We start from the raw sequence: 20,265 nt of genomic DNA on the forward strand, positions 1-20,265 counted from the left end.
TGACCACCAAACGACACCACACCACCCACTTGACTGTATATTAGACAATTGCCATGATTTTTCGCTTTTTTCGCTTTTTCGCTTTTTCTCACATTCCGGATTACTTCTACCTTAATACTTAATAGTCCATCACTTTTCTAGTTTTAGTACATAGAACGACTTTTTTTTTGAAATATCATCTTGCATGTGTATTCTGAGGGTCCATTTTTAATGGCACGTTACAAGTTTAGCAAAAATGATCGGTTTTCTGGAATTTTTACGAGATGTAAAAAAATAAACATATTTCCCTGATAAACATTTTTTGAAAACTTTCACGTTTTGCAACTATGTACTTTGTGCTACCAAAATGTCAAAAAAACATTACATTTGATTGAAAATTTGTACACTTTTTTTTAATCGAAAGGACTGTATTTCATTTTTTTAATCCTTTTTGGAATTTCTCATTTCTCGTTTTTTTTCTCTTTCTGAATTCTTGGATTTTGTAGGATTTATTTTTATCTCTTTACCACCCCCCCCCCCCCCAACAGCTGAGCCTAAGCCTGAATCTAAGCCTAAGCCTAAATCTAAAACCCTAAATAGCTAACGCTCCCCCACTGACGCCAAGCCTAAGCCTGAGCCTGAGCCTAAGCCTAAGCGTAGGCCTAAGCCTAAGCCTAAGCCTAAGCCTAAATCTAAGCCACAGCCTAAGCATAAGCCTCAGCCTAAGCCTAAGCCAAGCCCTAAGCCAAGCCCTAATCCTGAGCCTGAGCCTAAGCCTAGACCTAAGCCTGAGCCTGAGCCTAAACGTAAACCGAAGCCTGAGCCTAAGATTAAGCCTAAGCCTTAGCCTGAGCCTCAAATATAGCCAAAGCCTCAGCCAAATTCTAAACCTAAGCCTAAGCCTAACTAAGCCTAAGCCTATGCCTAAGCCTTAGCCTATGCCTAAGCCGAAGTCTGAACCTAAGCCTAAACCTAAGCTTCGGCCCAAACCTAAGCCAAAGCCTCTGTAAATCTTTTTGTGCCTACATGAAAGCACCTAGAAAGGCTAATTCCACATCAATTAGGGGCAGATTAATATAAACTGTGTTCTGCCTTTTCCGCGCGCTGCTAAATTCGATTATATTGTTTTATGATCCCAATATAAAAATCCTATTTGAAGTGCATTCTAGGCTTCCGCCTTCAGAAGACCATCCCCGAAAAAAGAGATGAAGTCGCCGGGAGCGGTGATATCACTCTACATTCGACAATTCTTCCGGTGGACTGGTCTTCAAGTATATCGGTTCGTAGTTTTTTGTTCTTGGTATTTTGAACGTACAGATCTGAAATGGGCTCAAATGAGCGAATTTTGTATTGCAACTTCTCAATAATATTTTTTTTTTAATGAGCCAGTTTTAGCTAAAATCTGTAATTTTGGCCACTTTTCCATGTCGCAGTGGTCATATATTGATATTTTAAAGGACAATTTTTAAGGTGGAGTACCGAAATCTGATACATTGCATTTTTAGGCTCAAAATGATTTAAAGTACCAAATTCTGTAATGAGACGTTCTGAAAATGTTTCAAATAAAAGTTATGGCCGCTTAAAGTTTTGGGAAATGGTATATTTTTAGCTAAAATCTCAAATTTTGGCAACTTTTCAGAGTGGCAACGATTGGAACTTAATTTTTATTTAATCACCATTCTTTAATGCACGTCTTCGCAATTTATTACAACGATATTTGCGACTTTGAAAAGTTGCCAAATTTTGATATTTTATCTAAAAATATACCATTTTCCAAAACTTTGAGCGGCCATAACTTTTTTTTGAAAAATTTTCAGAACGTCTCAATACGAAATTTGGTAGTTTTGGGCCATTTTGGGTCTGAAAATGCAAAGTCTCAAACTTCGGTACCCCATCTTTAAGTTCTGGTAGCAGCCGGAAAAGTGCCCAAAATTGAAGATTTTAGCTGAAACTTGTTTCATTGCAAAATTCGTTTTGCTCTTTTTGGGAATATACCCCAATTCGAAAGAAAAATCGCTTCATTTCTAGACATCCCGCTCCGTTCTTCTGGATCCCAGTAGTTCTTTCCCTCGCCGCAGCGTTAGGACTTTTGAGATTTCACGAGGAGAATCGGATATGGTATTTATATAGGTATGTTAGCTGGTATATTGAATTTGATAGCAAATTAAGAATTTTTATAGCCCAGAAAAAGCAGATTCACATTTCGAACATGCAGTTGCCAATGAGTTCTTTAACGATAGAGGTGGAAAATTTTGGTTGGAGGTATGTATTTTTTATTTGAAATTTTTAAAATTCCAAATCTACCAATCTTTGTGTCTATCATCAATCTTGTCATCGTATCTTCTTCATTGATTTTATCAACTTATCATTTTATCAATTCTCCTCATTTTGGAAACGAATTGCATCAATACCTGCTTTTGCCTGGGTGCTGACACAATGTTTAAGCTAAGATAAGCTGGTTTTTTGTGTCTGTGTTGGGTGACTATTGGATAAGAATTGGGGAAGATGAGAAGGACATGGCTGATATCACATCCATTATGTAATACTTTAGAGAAGCTTGGAGGAACAAAACTGATGTTGGGGAGAGGGAAAACTCCTAATTTGGACTGAAACGTAAATTGACAGCACCTTCTGCTCACTGTATTATTTTTAGATGTTTATTTTTTTGAGAAATATTTTAAAGGTTTTTTTTTCATCACAAACGCTTAAAAGTGGAGCAGCGCCAGTAGGGAAATTGTTTTAAAAAACAACTCCTATGGTCCCAAAGTGGCCGAAAATCATCATAAAACTTTCCAAAAAATTTTTGAAATTTTTTCTATTTACTGTCAAATAGTGGCAATTACTCAGTTTTTGCAACTCATAATTTCGGAAATCTACCAAAAAAAAAGTTTCCCCACATTTTTTTCAGTGTAATTTTATTTTAATTATTTGTATTAAAACATTGTAGAGGTCAGAACATGCGACATTGCATTGCTTTTGGATTTCAAAATCTCATATTTTTCAAAATTTTGGCAGTTTGCCAAGATTAAAAAAATGATTTGACATATTTTTAGATCATTTTTCATATTTTTTTACAAATGTTTAGAAATAGACAAACATTCTGAAAGCTTTCTGGAATTTTTATTTGAAAAAAAATCTGAAAAATTTCCGGTGGAAAAAGGTACAGATACTTACTTACTTACTTACTTAGTAAGTAAGTAAGTATCTGTACCTTTTTCTGCATAATAGTGGGTTTAAAGAAAAAAAACTCCGAAAATTATTTTCCTTCATTTTTTAATAGAACGTTTTTGAAAATTTCTGAGCTTTTTCATACAAAAAAACTAGGTAGGCACCGCAAGTCGCCTGGCAGGCAGGCAAGCAATCATTTTTGAATAAATGCTTTCGGTTAGTTGATCTTGTGCACTTTTGTTTTCTGCCAACATAAACAGACTGTAGGCAGTAGGCATGTAGGCAGCAACGTAGGTATGAAGCTTGTCGATCATGGCGATTCTGATAAAGCAAAGAACCAAAAAAAATTTGGCCACAAATCTTGTCTCCTTTGTATTCTAAATCTCCACTGTTGCGCAGTCACACAGGTGCGCATGTGCGCGCCAAAACTGGATAAAATCCCGGAACGGATTTCGCTCTTGCGCAATCCAACGCAACCTGTATGTCATAGAGAGAAAAGAGAGCTGAAGTGGATTTTGTTTTTTTTAATAAAGTTAAAAAAAATCATAGATAATATAAAATTATTCTAAATTCTAAACGCCTAAAATTCTAATTTTAATCTAGAATTTGAAAAAATACCTATTTACGACGACTCCGCGTTTCTGGCTAAACTCATCTAGATTTTATCTCGATATTTAATTCAAAACACCGCCTGTCGAAATTTCAGACATTTTTCTTGTTAGTCTCAAATTTTAAAAAAAACTATTTGGAACATTTTAAAATGTTTTATATTTACATTGGATGCTCACATCTCCATGGAATTTTTTTTTAAAATAGAATTGTCATCAACTAAAAAATATCAGAAAAATCGGTTAAATAAATAATTTAAGCAATAAATAATTTAATGATTTAAAGATTATAAAAAATTGTCCAAATTTATCTGAAATTTTTTTTCCATTCAGGAGAGTTTTTAAAGTGAACTCTTTCTTTTCTACAATCGCTGAAACGACGGAATATCAATTACGATCCTGTTCAAATAGTTTTAATTAACAATATGTTACAACAGTTGTACTAGATGACGTCACATTGTCAGAACCGGGTCTACACAATGGAGAGCTGACCAGAACTAATCTCTGAAGCATGCAGAGAAAATGATCTATAAAGTGAAAACGAAATCTTCAAAACTGTTCAAAGTTACATCTAGATTTTGCAAAATTGTTTCTGAGGAATAGAAAAAAATGCTTGGACACTGTAACTTCAAAGCAAAAACGACAAAAACCAAGGAATGGGCGTGAAGTATTATTGATTTTTTAAAAGTTAAATTAATTTTTTTATTGCTTTATTAGACTCGAAATTGTGTGAAAGCATCGAATTTCATAATGAAATTTCTTGAAAACTTCTTAAAAAAAAAAAAGATATGGCGGTTCAAAAAATGACCTAAAATTAGTTAAAATTTAAAATTTGATCCACTTGTTAATGTCGCAGCGGCTGGAGAAGTTACCAAGTTTTACAAAATCTGGTCCCTTTTTTTTGAAATACCTTAAATGTACCTAAATTGAATTGAAAATGCCAGATAATCTACTTGTATAACCATAATTAGAGGATAATTTCAAAAAAGTTAGTTTCCAGCCATAGCCTCGACATTGGCAAGTTGGTCAAATTTCAAATTTTAACTAATTTTAGGCATTTTTTTAGCCGCCATAACTTTATTTTCAAGAAGTTACATAAAGTTTTATAATGAAACGAGGTGTATTCAGACAATTTAAAATATAAAGCAGTTCAAATATGCTACTACACCACCTTTAAAAAAAATATTACTTTGCGACTTTTCTGTAAATTTCTTTAGGATTAAGTTTCTTCTGTGCGTTTTGTGTTTTTCGTGACGGTTTCGGGACTTTTTTTTTTTAAAAATTAAAAATAATTCAAACAATTTATTTTTTTCAATTTGTAAATAAATGTGAAATCGCAATAAAAACTACCTTTTTTCACTAATTAGCTTTTGTAAACTGTTACCAAGTCATTTAAACCCAGCTTTGAAAATGAATTGAAAATTTACGTTACAAGAAGAATTTTTATGATTTTCATAAGTCCGCAACATGTTTCAAAGTGACACACATCAAATATCGTCTCATATCTCTGTTCTACCATCATCTCTTTCCACACGATAACCTGCCAACTGAAACGCTAAGAACCGTTCATAGCAGCCAACAATTGCCAATTTTTGTTTCTGCTTCGACCGGTCTTACCCATTTTCTCTTTCAAAAACCAACAAACCGTTAGAACATCCGACGAAATGGAAATTAACAAATTAGGCTTAGGCTTAGGTTTAGGCTTAGGCTTACGCTTAGGCGTAGGCTTAGGTTTTGACTTGGGCTTAGGCGTAGGATCAGGCTTAGGTTTAAGCTTGGGCTTAGGCCTAGACTTAGGTTTTGAAAAAAAGACCATTATATTTCAGGTGACCATAACCGCCAAAGACATGGACAACTTACTGCGACGAGATTATTTGGATGGTGTCGACTCACTTGCAGAATACCTACAGTACAATTTTACAGTGCCATGTAGCGGAGTTCGAGGGGAAAACAAACTAGAATGCTCGTTCTCGGATTTGTGCTCCGGCCAGTGTAATGATAATCAGGTAGGTCAAAACTGTGGGCATCATTTTTATTGTTTAAAGTTATTATAGAAATATCTCAACAAACTTCGTTCTAATAATGAAAAAAACTTGCAGGTCATACCACTATTCAACTTGATCTACCGCAATGCTTCATCCCGATTACATCCAAATTTTCGGTTGACCTATCCTACAATGCATTTGTATAATGATGAGTACTACGTTGGAGAGCACTTTGCAGGCGTGAAAATTGATCCGAACACGAATGTGTGGGTTCAATCAATTTAACGAAATTGTTTTAATATTTTACTTTTTCCGCGTAAAGATGTTAAAGTGAATTCAAATTTGCATGCTTTGTCTTGCATTCACAAAATTCTAGAATTACTCCTAATCTACCATAACCCATAAGCCTAAGCCTAAGCCTAAGTCTAAGACCAAACATAAGGCCCAAAGTCTAAGTATTAACATAAGCCCAAATGTAGGCCTAAGCCTTATCCTGAGCCTAGGTCTAAGCCTAACCCTTAGCCTAAGCCTAGGCAGAAGCCCCAGCCTAATCCTCAGCCTAATCCTCAGCCTAAGCCTGAGCCTAAACCTAAACCTAAACCTAAGCCTAAGTCTTAGCTTAAGTCTAAGCATAAGCCCCAGTCTAAGCTTAAATCTAAGCCGAAGCCTAAGTCTACGCCTAATCCTAAGCCTAAGCCTGAGCCTAAAAACCTAATCAATATTAATTGTATTCAGAATATCCCGCGTGAAAGTCGTCGTTCTCTACTTCCGAACGGATCGTCAAACCACCGAAGTATCCCAAGTGCTTAACAACTGGGAAACGAGTCTTTTCGACTACGTGGAGAACTTTGATCATCCCTTCCTCAACATGACTGTCAACTCGGATGCGATGATTGCTCGAGAAGTCCGAACGAATGGAATGACATGTGTGCCATTCTTCTCCTTTTCTGTCGCGGCTGTAGTCATTTTCATATTCGCCACGAATAGTCGGGAGCATTTCGTGTTCTCTCACAACGTTGTGATGGCTATCTTGGGAATCGCCGGACCTCTCATGGCAACTGGAACCGCTTTTGGATTCCTCTTCCTTTTCGGATTTCCATTCAACTCTATCACATTGGTAATGCCATTTTTGATAATTGGAGTAGGATGTGATGATGTATTTATTATCATTCATGCTATGAGAAAAACCGATAAATCTGAAAGTCTAGAGGACCGAATTGCGGAGACCATGGAAGAAGCAGGACCCTCAATCACCGTAACATCGGCTACGAACTGCTTGTCCTTTGCCATCGGAATCGCAACCCCGACTCCTGCAATTTCACTCTTCTGCCTATACACCTGTGTGGCGGTTGCTGTGGATTTTGTATATCAGCTAACATTTTTTGTGGCAGTTCTAGTTTATGAGGAGAAACGTCTGATGAAGCTTCAGAAGGTCGGAGAGGAGAAGAAAATCGAAGCGGCTATGGAGCGCAGGCCGAAGCAAGTGTTATCAATACAGAATTCTATTCGATCAACTGCCGGCGCCCATCCACCACCTGCAAACCCAAATGGGATAGTCAGCAGGTACTGCAGGTTTTTGAAGGACTGGAAGACCCGTTTGTGCTTACTCCTGGTGCTCTGTGGCTATTGGACAGCTTCTTACTACGGGTGTAAAACTATGGAAATCAAAATGGACACTACTAATCTTATCATGAATGATTCCCCGTTAAACCATATCGCATGGATCTACGAACGGTTCTTGTGGAGTGAAGGGCAATTGGTCATGGTTTTTGTGAATAATCCTCCTGATTTAACAAAATCAGAGAATCTACATGAAGTCCTAGAACTTGTAAATCGATTCGAAACGCTTCCATATTCCATGGGCAAGAACTCAACCTCAATTTGGCTACGCTCATTCTTATATCAAAGCTCTCTATACCACAACAACAAAGGATTCAATGGGCTTTTGCAAGAATGGCTTGAAGACTCGGAAGGAGGCGGTGCCAGATGGAATGATATGTTGAGGTTGAAGAAGGACGAAAATGGTACCATACTTGGAATTGATAAGTTCATGTTTGCAACTGCTTGCGCGATGGGCGACGATGCAAATTGGTCGACTCGTGAGAAATTACAAAAGCAGTGGAGAGGCGTAGCACATGAATATGAGCATTTTAACGTTACAGTTTTCCAGGTTAGTGATTTACGAAAAATTAGGGCTGTTATGGGTTTATTCGTGCCTTTTAGAAAAATGCAAAATGTATTGTGATACATTTTCTCCCTATTCATGAGTGTCGAAAAAAAAACACATCCATTTATTCCATTTTTAGACACTTTTCGACATTTTTCTTCATTTTCGACCTTTTTTACATTTTTCAAAAACGCCCACGCGCGTCTGGTTTCCCTCATATTTAAAAATGTAAGAGTTTGCCGAATTAGGCCATTTTTTCTCGGCCACGACTGGGTTAGATTTACGGCGCGTTGCATGTTGCGTCGCGGCCCGGTTTTTATTGGAAAACTAAATCTATTTGTCCGTGTGGAGTACACGACTTTCCCATGTCCGGCAGGCGATTGTCAATGGAGCGCGAAAAGCGCAACGAGGGAGGCCAGAACCCCATGTGCATTTCTCAACATTTTTCTGCATTTTTCGACATCAGCCGGCAGCCCACTTCACAAATGCAAAAAAATTATATAAAAAAACAACATTTTTTCGGCACTTATGAATAGGGGGAAAATTTATATAAATGCATTTTTGAGTTTTTCTAAATCGCATGAATAACCCCATCCCTAACAAAAAATACCTGAAATACCAGTAAAAGAGCTGCATTTTTTCGTTCAGAGCTACTCTTTCTACATTGACCAACTTGACTCAATCGGCGCGACGACCATGTCTACAGTAATCTGGGCTGCAATTACAATGGATCTTGCATGCCTTCTCATGATCCCTGGCATCAACTCAATCCTAACAAGTACCATTGCAATGATATCCATCAATATTGGAGTCTTCGGTCTTTTGTCAATGTGGAGAGTGAATTTGGATCCGATCACGATGTGCACCACATTAATGTCTATCGGATTCTCGGTGGACTTTACAGCGCACATCTCCTATCACTACTACCGGAACCCCACCAGTTGGACCACTGATGAGCGCCTTGCCGATGCACTGAAATCTATCGGATGGCCAATGATTCAGGCCGCAAGCTCGACAGTGTTATGCATTTTCCCATTGATGTTCAACACGAGTTATATGGTTTGGGTGTTTGTGAAAACGATTCTTCTGGTTACTGTACTTGGGTTGCTTCATGGAATTATATTTTTGCCGGCGTTATTGCTTACCGTAAGTTATTGCCTGAAAAAATTTTAGGGCGTCCTGTAACCTATAGAGGTAGGTCGCAAGTCGACTTACGCGCACGTCGAGTAAGAAAGTCCCATTTCGCTTTGATCTACGAAAAATGCGGGAGAAGAGACGCAGACATCTCATCTGGTTTCGCATGGTTAAGAGTGTGCTGACGTCACATTTTTTGTAGATCAAACCGCGATGAGACTTTCTGACACCACGTGTGTGCGGCAAATCTAAAAATTTGCCGAACACGTCTGCTATCAAAGAATGTTCAACTGACACTATGGTTTTGCGTGTTTGAATTATTCACAGAAGATGTGGCAAAAAATAAAGCGGCCGACATCTTGTGAGTTCAGATTTTTTGGAACAAAATTATTAGTTTTAGTAAAAATTGAATTGTCCATTTTTTGCCGAATTCGGCAAACGGCAAAATCGGCAAATTTGCCAAACACTATATTGGATTTTTATCAAATTTCGATTAATCATCTGGTTATTGAGTTAGTGTATTCAGGGGTTGGTGACAATTGTCGTTCGTCAATTTTTTTGTCGACTAATTCGGCAAATCAGCAAATTGCCGATTTGCCAATTTTCCAACAATTTGCCGATTTGCCGTTTGCCGAACATAAACTTGCCGGAAGTTTTTAGAGAGAATTTATATAAGACGGCAACACCTGAAACTATGCCTATTTGCCGGTTTGTCGAATCGCCGGAAGTTTCAATTCCGGCAACTTACCGACTTGCCGACTTGCCGGAAAAAGGCGATTGCTCACCTCTGGCCCATTAGTTCCAATCGTCCAGAATGGACTCACAAGATTCCTGGCGCTTTATTTTTGTCGTGATTTTTTTTAATTAGTTAAACATATTTTGATAGCATTTCTGGTTTTTGAGTTATCTATAATCTTTTGAAAAATTTGAGAAATTATCAAAAAACTCTCGATTGAAATTTACTCGAATAACTGATTTGAATCGAGATATCAACTGTCAGACTATAACCTTTTTTTTCAGTCTGGCGACTTATCTCGTTTATTTGGTGGCGACTCAATACAGCCGGAAAAACCTGAAAAACTCGGAGAAATTTCACAGGCTTCCAGTTTTTCAAGTGGAAACAGTGAGACAGCTCTAGTCAAAAGTAAGAGTCAAAAGTAATACATGAATTCGATTTAAAAATTACAATTTTTACAGGCAACTCAACAGAACTGAGAACCTTACCACAGGAACGGGGATCCGGTTAATATGTGCCAAAAAAAATTGTGATCCAAAATTGTAATTTATTAGTGTTGTTTTTTTTCTCCACATTGTTTTCCTATCAAGTCTCAACTACGGGTGCTCGACTTCATTGACGTCTGTCTCATTCCCAGTTTTCTTTTGTGATAAATTAGTTAAAAAGAATTTGCAAATCAGTTGTCATTGCAGAAAAAACTAAAAATTTTCTGAATAAAAACTCACAAAAAATCAATCTTCAGGTGACTTACTGATGAAAATAAAATTTGTTGAAGATTTGTCTTTAAAGGTTGACTAGCGTCACGTGGTGTCAAAGTGTCCCATTTTAGTTTGATCTACGAAAAATGCGGGAGAAGAGACGGAGATTTTTCAACTGATTTCGCATGGTTGAGAGTATGCTGACGTCACATTTTCCTGGGCAAAAAATCCCGCATTTTTGTAGATCAAACCCTGATGGGACAGCCTGACGCCATGGGTAGCGTTTGCGCTAATTTTGCCCTAAATGGTCGAAAAACAGTCTTAATATATCAATTAAAACTATGAAAAAAATTTACAAAAAATTTCTAATTTTTTCATGATTTTATAAATTTTGAAAAAAAGAGCTGAATTATTTTTGAATTCCCGCACAAATGAATGACGTCATTTTTGGCATTTTTGCATTTTTGGGCAATAAATTTGATTTTTTCAATATTTTTCAAAAATTTTTCAATATTTTTTACAATGTTTTTCAGACATTTTTCGGCGCAGCAAATGAAAAAAATTTGCTGAAACTCCAAAATTGGCCTAAAATCAATAATTTAGCATTAAAAAAACGTGTTTTTTTGGGAAAAATGTCTGAAAATTTTGACAAATTATGCGTCAAATTATGAAACAAAGAAAAAGTAAAGAAAAAGCAGTCAATATTCCCAAAAAGTGTCAAAAAATGACGTCATTCACTTGCGCGGGAATTCAAAAAAAAAATTATATTTCCTGTTCGAATTTTAAAAAAATCATTAAAAATTTAAAAAATTTTTATACATTTTTTGACAGTTATATTTGTTATATTGAGACTGTATTCTATCATTTAGAATTTAAAAAAAACCCACCTGTGCAACTCCAATTTTAAGGTAAGCGGGGATAAAGTTGGCTTGACAACATTTTTTGGAAATTTAATTTTCTTAAAGTTTGCTGATCAAATCAAATATCAGCCTTTCAAAAACATTTCATTCGGAAATTTGATTATTTGATTTTTCAGGTAGAATTCACGGATTTTCGGCTTCCCTCATAAATTGAAATGGAAGAAATTGCCGAACTAGGCCATTTTGGCTCGGCCATATCTTGGGTAGATTTACGGCGCGTTGCGTGTCGCGGCTCGATTTTAGTTGTGAAACTAAATGCATTTGTCCGTGTGGAGTACAGGAATTCCCACGCGTTGGCGATTGTCAATGGAGCGCAAAAAATTCAACGAGGAAGGCCAGAACCCCGTGTAGAATTTTTTTTAACACCACTGAACATTCAAGTATCAAGAACTTTGTTCATCTCCTACAGTGTTAGTTTGTGGTTCGAGGAATCAAACGACCATTTAAACTACTTGCGTAATCCGGTTCGATTGAAAATTTGATAAAAGAGCACAAGTTAAGCGGTATCATTCATATCAACGACTTTTTTATAGGTTGTGTGATATTTGAAACGGAATTGGTGATAAGAAAACGGAAAGTTAATAAAGAGAAATCGAATAGCAGAGTATCGTCATTTTCCCACCTTTTCTCCCAGTAATCATGTTTTAAATGTTAATTCGAAATTTGCGGCAAATTAAGTTTCGAAGTGACGTCACACAGGCTTCACTTCGGTGACGTCACGTGTTTCTGAATAAGATGTGTCACGTTTTAAAACGATTTTCCAACTTCCATCTCATTTGTTAACTTTAAATTATTCTTTCAGTATGCAAGCCTTACTGCTTGCTGCAGTCCTTCTGCCACTGGCTTCGGCCTTTGTGCTACCAGAAGCCCCAAAAAATCCAGAGAACCTCGACGTCTATACCATCCCATACAACGACGCCACTGCTCGCAAGAAGATTCTCTTCGCAGCCGGCGCCGCCTACGGATCGAATCCACAACAGTGCCTCGACAAAGCGTTCACCGGTGCCTCAATCAGGAGAATCATTACGGCTCGCTGTGACGTCAACCCAGCCGACAAATGCGTCGGATACACCGCCGTCAGTCCACAGGACAAGGCGATTATTGTGGTGTTCCGTGGAACTAACAACAATGTGCAGCTTATTTTGGAAGGATTGGAGACTGTCTTCGAGTATCACGTAAGATTAAAATTTCGAGTACTCCGGAATAAATGAAGCATGTTTCAGACTCCATGGGCTGCTGGAGGTGTCGTCTCCCAGTACTTCAACGACGGATTTTTGAACATCTGGAACGCCGGACTCAAGGACGATTTTAACACTCTTGCCGCCCAAAACCCAGGATTCCAAGTTTGGGTAAGAATTCGTAAAAACTGATAAGAAAATGATTATTGATGGGGTTAAAGTAGACTGTGCTCCCGTGTTGTTGACAGCTATCGTAGTCTAGCAAAATATACTTTGCGAGTTCATGAAGCAAGTGGTTGTTGCATTTCTACAGTGTATTCCTACACTTGTGATATAAGTGAGTATACCCCCCAGGAAGACGCAGACGACATGAGCTGGGTTGGTTGAGATCTCGATCGAAGTCGGCTGCACGTGGTCCCAGGCTGTCTCATTAGGGTTTGATCTACAAAAAATGCGGGAAATTTTCGCCCAGAAAAATGTGACATCGACACGTTCTTAACCATTCGAAATCAGTTGAGAACTCTGCGTCTCTTCTCCCGCATTTTCTGTAGATCTACGTAGAACAAGCCGATATGAGACACTCTGACACCACGTGGGCTGCAGTGCAGCTACACAGTACGTCGCGCAAGCCTTGATGCCTGATAGGTGTAACAATAATGCTTCGTTAAATTTTTTTTTAAAATAAAATAAGAAGTCCAGATCAGAAACGCGGGAATGTCAGTGGTCAACCTCGAACCACAAAAATGTTATAGAAACTTAAAACCCATTCCACGTGGTGTCAGGCTGTCTCATTGCGCTTTGATCTACAAAAAATGCGGGAATTTTTCCCAGAAAAATTGTGACATCAGCACGCTCTTGAACATGCGGAATCCGATGAGATGTTTGCGTCTCCTCTCCCGCATTTTTTGAAGATCAAAGCAAAATGGGACTTTCTGACTCCACGTGTCATTCTTGTTGGCGCATGAGCAGGACCCAACCAGTGGATAAAAGATCCTTGTGGATCCATGTGATGATCCCGTGGTGACAATGGTTTCTTGAAAGTAGTCCTATCATTTCCCGGAATACTGTTTAGTGTAGCACCCAAGGTGGTCCACATAAGAAAACGCGGTCTCGAACATTGTCCGTTGCAAATTTATTTTCGTCTCCCAAGGCTCAAAATCATGGGATTCTGGCCTTCCTCATTGAATTTTTCGCGCTCCATTGACAACCGCCCGCCGGACAACGCGTGGGAAAGTCGTGTACTTACAAAACTTCAGGTCACCGGACACTCCCTCGGAGGAGCGATGGCCTCCCTTGCCGCCTCCTACATCACCTACAACAAGCTCTTCGACGCCTCGAAGCTTCAACTCGTCACCTACGGACAGCCACGTGTCGGAGACAAGGCCTACGCGGCCGCCGTCGATCGTGACGTCACGAACAAGTTCCGCGTCACCCACGCCCACGACCCGGTGCCACATCTTCCAAAGGAGAACATGCAAGGATTCACCCACCACAAGGCCGAGGTGTTCTACAAGGAGAAAATGACGAAGTACAACATTTGCGATGATATCGATGAGAGCGAATTCTGCTCCAACGGACAAGTTCTTCCAGACACTTCTATCAAGGTATAAATCGTCCAAAGTTCTTTACTTCACCAATACTTTTATTTTTTTAGGATCATCTTCACTACTTCGACGTTGATGTCAGCGACTTGGGCTACTCAAATTGTGCTAATGTCAAGAACTAACTTTTCAATGTTTTAAACAATAAAATAGTTCACAACTGATTCAGTGGTTCAGAGTTGAAGTGGTGGGCCTGCCTACGCGCCTGCCTCCCATATGTTCGCAGAGGTCCGCACCAGGAATGTGCGGCAAATTTGCCGAATTTACCGAATTCGCCGAGCTCGGCAAATTTCAAAACAGTAGATTTGCCGAATTTGCCGAGCACGATAAATTTCGAAATTTTCCGCACACATCAAAAATTTTTTAACAATACAATTTTGGCCAAAACTATTGATTTTGTCCCCAAAAATTTAGTAAAATGGCATAAAATTGAGTTGTTATTTTGATGCTTAAGCAGACACACTACACGGAAGTTATTCAGACACCAGATTTTTATTCAGAATTCAGTAGTTTCGGTGCTCCAAAAAACATCAAAAAATATCAAATTTTCGGAGTTAATTAAGCACGGCAAATTTGCCGAATTTGCCGTGCTCGGCAAATATTGGAAGAAGAGATTTGCAAAATTTGGCGAGCACGGCAAGTTTTGAGATTTGCCGCACACCCCTTTTCCGTACAGGTTTGAGGCAGGCGTCGGAGCATAAATAGCTAGTAATTCCCTTGATAACAAATGTGACAGCAATCTGAAGATGACGTGATGTTCGTCATATTTCCAAGCAAAGTTAAATGACAAATTGCCTCGGAGCAACAGTAATCCCAAAATCAAACAACAAAGTCACACTTGCAACCAGAACTTTTTTCACTTTTCACAGAGCTATTTAAGTTTGCAAATTTTCAATTACAATTGTATTTAATGTATTTGACATTCAAAATGCTTTTTATTTTCTCCGTTTTAATTTGCAAATCATTCTCCCACAGTTCAATACCATATTCCGATCAGCTCTCTCGGAATAAACTGATCTATGCAGCCATCTCCGCGTACGCTTCTCCTCCACAAAGTTGCATGAGCTTGGCGTTTCAAAATTTTCAAGTCAAACCTCAGATTACTGTAGCTTGCGACACACTTGATGATACATGTTCTGGATTTACTGGAGTCGATCACGAAAGTCAGGCGATTTTGGTAGCTTTTCGTGGAACTAATCGTAACGCACAGCTGCTCGTTGAAGCCGTAGAAACTGTGTTTGCAAACAATGTAAGTTAGTTTATGCAAAAGCTCTGTCTAGGTCAAATTTTCAGAAATCCTGGGTTTCCGGTGGGCACGTCTCCGAATACTTCAGCGATGCGTTTTTCAAAATATGGACTTCTGGAATGAAAGATGACGTCATCAGTCTGATGTCTAGATACCCAAGTTATCAAGTTTGGGTTCGTTAGCCTCGCACGTTCGATTTCCGAGAATAACGGGAAATTTACACCTGGGGAGTGCGGCAAATTTTCCAAATTTGCCGGACACTCCTGATAAACACGCAAGAGTTCTACTAGCGTCTCAAAGCGAATTTCGTATTCCGACTTCCGCATTTCTTGGAGATCAATAAACATGCTGTCCCATTACAGTTTGATCTGCCAAAAATGCGGGAATTTTTTGCCCAAAAATATGTGACGTCAGCACGTTCTTAACCATGTGATTCAGTTGAGAAATCTGCGTCTGAATTCCCGCAATTTTTGTAGATCAGCGTAGATCAAGCCGAAATGGGACAGCCTGACATCTCATGAGTACACAGGCCCATTACAATTTGATCTACTAAAAATGCGGGAATTTCTTCCACAGAAAATGTGACGTCACTACGTTCTTAACCATGCGAAATCAGTTGAGAACTGTGCGTCTCTTCTCCCGCACTTTTTGTAGATCAACGTAGATCAAACCGAGATGGGACAGCCTGACGCTGACAATTTTCAGGTCACCGGCCACTCTCTTGGTGGAGCTCTAGCCTCCCTTGCTGCCACATATCTCCGATATACCAGTCTCGTATCGGCTGATCAGCTTCTCCTCGTCACATTCGGCCAACCACGTACCGGGAACATGGACTTCGCGACCAGCGTTGACAACCTGGTCCCAAATGCGTATCGTGTCACACATTCTCATGATCCCGTACCACACTTGCCTGGACAAGGCCATCACGGCTACTTTCACCATAAGTCGGAAGTTTATTATAACAAGAACATGGGTGGTTGGGAGATTTGTGAAAAGGACGAATCGGAGAAATGTTCGAATGGAAATCTTGTTGACTTGGATTTTGAGGTGTGTCTTTTTTTTTTCGTTTGATCATATATATTGATTTCGTGATTTTTTTCTTAAACGGCAAACAATCTTTTCCGGCAAATCGGCAAGTTGCCGGAATTGAAAATTTTCGGCAAAATGGGCAAACCGGCTCTTTGCAGGAATTGAAAATTTCCGGCAAATCAGCAATTTTCCGGAATTGAATATTTCCGACAAATCGGCAAACCACCAAATTTGCCGGAATTCAAAACATCCGGCAAATCGACAAATTGGCAAACCGGCGATTTGCAGGAATTGGAAATTTCCGGCAAACCGGCAAATTGCCGGAATCGTAAATTTCCGGCAAATCAGCAATTTGCCGAAAATGAAAATTTCCGGCAAATTGCCAAATTGCCCGAATTTGCCGAATTTTTTTTCTCGCGGCGAGACCCATACAAATAGGATCCCGTTTTCGTAATTTTTAACCGCTATTTTCAGGACCATTTCCACTATTTCAACTTGGATATATTGAAACTCGGATTCTCAAATTGTCTCAATACAACGCCATCGGGAATACAATAAATGTTTTATTCATTTTACAAATTACGCGAAAATTACACAATTTCAACAGTAATAATCCAAAATATCGACAAAATCACTTACATAGCACCTCGACAAAACCGTAAAATCACATACACATACTTTCTTAACTTCTTTCACTTCATCGGCAGTGTACAGCTCATCACCAATCGACTTATAGAGGGAGGCTGAAATTTAGACATTTTTGTAATGTCGAAAATTTTTAAGGTGGAGTACCGAATGGTCCAAAACTACCGAATTTCGTAATGAGGCGTTCTGAAAAAAAAATTTAAAAAAGTTATGGCCGCTCAAAGTTTTGAAAAATTTCCCATTTTTAGCTAAAATCCCAAATTTTGGCAACTTCTCGGTGTCGCAGCGGTTGGAACTTAAAGGTGAAGTACCGAAATCTGGGAAATATTTTAAATTGGCTCCAAATTTTCCCTTGATTCCGAATTTCGATGTGAAAAATTTCGAAAAAATTTCCCTGATTATAAATTTGACATATGAAAATCGTGATTTAAAGCTTAAATATATAATTAGGGAAATTTTTTTTTTGAATTTTTTCACATCGAAATTCGCAATCAGGGGAAAATTTGGAGTCAATTAAAACTATATTTCCCAGATTTTGGTACTTCACCTTTAAGTTCCAACCGCTGCGACACTGAGAAATTGCCAAAATTTGGGATTTTAGCTAAAAATACACAATTTTTTTCAAAACTTTGAGCGGACATAACTTTTTTTTGAAAAATTTTCACAATGGCTCATTACGAAATTCGGTAGTTTTGGACCATTTTGGGTCTGAAAAAGCAAAGTCTCAAACTTCGGCGCTTCTATATTCACGTGGTGTCAGATTGTCCCATAACGGTTTGATCTACAAAAAATGCGGGAATTTTTTCCCCAGACAAATGTAACGTCATCGCGTTCTTAACCATGCGAAATCAGTTGAAAATTCTGTGTCTTTAAATTCCCGCTTTTTTGTAGATCAAGCCGTTATGGGACAATCTGACATCACGTGTATATTATTATTTAGCTACCTTTAGCTTTTTTCTCTGTTAAATGCTCTTTAATGGCATATCTTGTCTGCCGAACGCAGTGCTGATTGGCAGCTTCCACAACTTTCGGGATCAAAGCATCGTTCAGATTCCGTACATCGATAAATCGAAAGCAAAATTTATGTGAAAGCTTCTGTTGTTCTCAATGAAAAATTACAAAATTTCATTCAATACACTAATCAGACGAATAGTGAGTGTAACATATAAATGATTCCAGTAAAAATTAGTGATTAAGACATGCAGAAGTTTTCTTGTCCATTGAATACATTGATGGTTTTGCATAAATCGATTTGATACATTTTTTGCGATTTATTTCATTCTGAGCTGCAAACTTTGCTGGATAATAAACTGGGTCATAGTAATTCACAAGTCCTCCATAACTTGCAGGAGCACAATCACATGGTTCTTCTTTCCAGGATGTAAGCCAATTAGGTTGATAACTTAAATTGTGGGAAATCGCGTCCAGCTTCACTGGCATATCAGCAAAAATATTATACTACTGTCAGATATTCTACCGACGAACGAATATTAAAAGTGAGATAAATAAGAATTAATTAACTTTGGCTGTCTATAGACTATAGTTTACTTTGGTTATATTTTTTGAAAGACTTCTTCGAATGCAAAATGTCAGTTTGACGCTGCCTGAGTTTCCTCTGAGTGTAAATTTCATAGTTGAGTGAACTTTACATCTGAATTAGTTTCAACTCAAAACATACTTTTACAGGACAATGTATGCTCAGGTCCAACGGGGGAACCAAAATATCCATTGAACCATTTGAATGCCTTGATTCTTCTAGATTCTCCTGGACCTCCTGGATTTGTTGGATCTTCTCCAGAACATTCATTGTTAATGATCAATGAAGTTGGTCCAAAGATTGGTCCATCATATCCAGCTGCTGCATTCTTTGCTCCACTATTCCAGTTTCCCATTACAATATCATGCATTGCTGGTTTCGGTGGTTGAGGTGTCATATAGAACCAAAGAGAAGCCAGAACGGCAAGTGGTGGATCCATTTTAGTCATTACAAGATTTGGTTCTTTTAATAAATCAACTTTAATATTTACAGTTCTCAACCAATCTTGGAATTGTCCGTAGTTGTAGTTGTACGAAATTTGAATGGCTCCACGTCCAAAATAACATCCTTTATATGGAGCAGCAGTATTTGATACTGTTGAATTTGAGCATGGATAGAAATAAGTTATTTGATCAGAAGCAGAACAATAAAGACCAGCAGATGAACATGAATTTCCGTCGGATGGAGTATAACCAGGAGTTTTAGGGTCCAAAAAGCTACTTATTGGCCCTCCTTCAAACCAGTTATAAAATCCTCCACGGTAGAAACAGTTTGAAGCATCTGATCGGACAGCTTCCTGAAACTCATCAAAGTTCAATGCTTCAAATTAACATAACACTTACCCATAGAGGGCAATGTTATTCTCTCCAGTTTCTTGAATAGCATGGGCAAAGAAAGCCGCCAAATCTCGTTTCTTATTCGCATCCTCAGAATACTTCTGCAGAAATACATATGAAATAATCTCCAAACATGGCAATACTCGAATTTTGAAAAAACAATTATTTACATACCTTATTATTCACATTAATCGAAGTTCCAAATTCTGGAAAGTATCTGGATGCAATTTTAAATGCATCGTAAGAATATGGCCAGCAACTCGATGGACCCCATCCAAGATTGGAAAATGGGAATAGGTCTTCAAACATTTCTCTCGTGAACCAGGATTCTAGTTTTGAAGCAGGCAGATTATTTGGGTCCGTTGGCCGAGTGCATGATTTCGGAGGTCTTTTACCATATTTCGTTGCTTTTGGACACAAGCTAGCATTCCCAAAACGACTTGCAGACACAATAGAACAGTCTATGAAAGTGAAATTCGCATAAGTTTCTGCTGCACAAACTTACATGATATAAAAACAGCTAGGAGTACGTAATTGATGAGAATCATGATATTCAATCAACATTTGAATGTGTTCAAGTCGTTATTTAAATACATTTATTAATTTTATTATTCAAAACACACATTATTTTATGCTGACGATGCATTAATTTTTAAACTGCTCTTGTAGTCGCTATAACATAACAAATTTGGTAAATATGAAAACAATGATTAAATAACACATTTTTTCATATTGATAAATTAAAAGTTTCAAATTCTTACGCTGTTCTATCATAAATGCCTCGAGAAGCCTGTGCAT

The 20,265-nt window shown here is 38.2% G+C and overlaps 3 protein-coding genes, 5 non-coding genes and 2 pseudogenes across 12 annotated transcripts; 6 read left to right on the forward strand and 4 right to left on the reverse strand.

The window, feature by feature from the left end:
- Positions 1–601: 601 nt before the first annotated feature.
- Positions 602–670, reverse strand: T21H3.8. Its single transcript, NR_068593.1, has one exon. It is a non-coding gene; the product is annotated as an Unclassified non-coding RNA T21H3.8 (non-coding RNA).
- Positions 671–1,184: 514 nt separating this feature from the next.
- ptr-16 (SSD domain-containing protein) lies at positions 1,185–10,443 on the forward strand (the record flags this gene model as incomplete). Of its 2 annotated transcripts, NM_001313273.5 has the most annotated exons (9): positions 1,185–1,258; positions 2,008–2,109; positions 2,160–2,241; positions 5,582–5,761; positions 5,855–6,006; positions 6,476–7,910; positions 8,556–9,053; positions 10,062–10,185; positions 10,239–10,354. In NM_001313273.5, the coding sequence occupies 9 exons, from the start codon at positions 1,185–1,187 to the stop codon at positions 10,286–10,288; spliced, it is 2,697 nt and encodes an 898-aa protein (NP_001300202.1). In that variant the 3' UTR covers positions 10,289–10,354. The 2 variants fall into 2 exon arrangements, with proteins under 2 accessions (NP_001300202.1, NP_001300201.1); NM_001313272.3 differs by lacking the exons at positions 1,185–1,258; positions 2,008–2,109; positions 2,160–2,241 and having other exon boundaries at positions 5,603–5,761; positions 10,239–10,443.
- On the reverse strand, positions 8,201–8,408 carry T21H3.10. The gene has a single exon (NR_068594.1). It is a non-coding gene; the product is annotated as an Unclassified non-coding RNA T21H3.10 (non-coding RNA).
- Positions 8,243–8,383, forward strand: T21H3.7. Its single transcript, NR_068595.1, has one exon. It is a non-coding gene; the product is annotated as an Unclassified non-coding RNA T21H3.7 (non-coding RNA).
- Positions 10,444–12,197: 1,754 nt separating the features above from the next.
- T21H3.1 (Fungal lipase-type domain-containing protein) lies at positions 12,198–14,338 on the forward strand (the record flags this gene model as incomplete). 2 transcript variants are annotated; one of them, NM_001028981.4, is made up of 4 exons in its annotated part: positions 12,198–12,570; positions 12,619–12,744; positions 13,830–14,177; positions 14,228–14,338. In NM_001028981.4, the coding sequence occupies 4 exons, from the start codon at positions 12,199–12,201 to the stop codon at positions 14,297–14,299; spliced, it is 918 nt and encodes a 305-aa protein (NP_001024152.1). The 2 variants fall into 2 exon arrangements, with proteins under 2 accessions (NP_001024152.1, NP_001367781.1); NM_001380595.1 differs by lacking the exons at positions 12,198–12,570; positions 12,619–12,744 and having other exon boundaries at positions 13,857–14,177; positions 14,228–14,299.
- Positions 14,339–15,052: 714 nt separating this feature from the next.
- F25A2.1 (Fungal lipase-type domain-containing protein) lies at positions 15,053–17,071 on the forward strand. Its single transcript, NM_070989.5, has 4 exons — positions 15,053–15,423; positions 15,468–15,593; positions 16,126–16,467; positions 16,924–17,071. Exons 1-4 carry the CDS (start codon positions 15,103–15,105, stop codon positions 17,005–17,007), a joined length of 873 nt encoding a protein of 290 aa, NP_503390.2. The 5' UTR covers positions 15,053–15,102; the 3' UTR covers positions 17,008–17,071.
- Positions 17,056–18,160, reverse strand: Y50D4A.12 (annotated as a pseudogene). The gene is made up of 2 exons: positions 18,039–18,160; positions 17,056–17,192 (listed from the first exon to the last, which is right to left on the reverse strand). Coding segments are annotated over exons 1-2 (259 nt in total).
- Positions 18,161–18,279: 119 nt separating this feature from the next.
- Y50D4A.3 lies at positions 18,280–20,118 on the reverse strand (annotated as a pseudogene). Its single transcript has 5 exons — positions 19,973–20,118; positions 19,642–19,928; positions 19,474–19,568; positions 18,773–19,427; positions 18,280–18,527 (listed from the first exon to the last, which is right to left on the reverse strand). Coding segments are annotated over exons 1-5 (1,431 nt in total).
- Y50D4A.8 lies at positions 18,817–18,966 on the forward strand. Its single transcript, NR_068596.1, has one exon. It is a non-coding gene; the product is annotated as an Unclassified non-coding RNA Y50D4A.8 (non-coding RNA).
- Y50D4A.7 lies at positions 19,706–19,854 on the forward strand. The gene has a single exon (NR_068597.1). It is a non-coding gene; the product is annotated as an Unclassified non-coding RNA Y50D4A.7 (non-coding RNA).
- Positions 20,119–20,265: the final 147 nt, after the last annotated feature.

Source organism: Caenorhabditis elegans, chromosome V (genome assembly GCF_000002985.6).
Source record: "Caenorhabditis elegans chromosome V".
NCBI classification, from domain to species: Eukaryota; Metazoa; Nematoda; class Chromadorea; order Rhabditida; family Rhabditidae; genus Caenorhabditis; species Caenorhabditis elegans.

Bases quoted from the DNA above. Each gene is read 5' to 3' on its own strand.
- F25A2.1 (NM_070989.5), top strand. From the start codon at position 15,103: ATGCTTTTTATTTTCTCCGTTTTAATTTGCAAATCATTCTCCCACAGT. The intron at 15,424-15,467 runs GTAAGTTAGTTT...TCAAATTTTCAG, and splicing joins AAACTGTGTTTGCAAACAAT to AAATCCTGGGTTTCCGGTGG. The intron at 15,594-16,125 runs GTTCGTTAGCCT...GACAATTTTCAG, and splicing joins ACCCAAGTTATCAAGTTTGG to GTCACCGGCCACTCTCTTGG.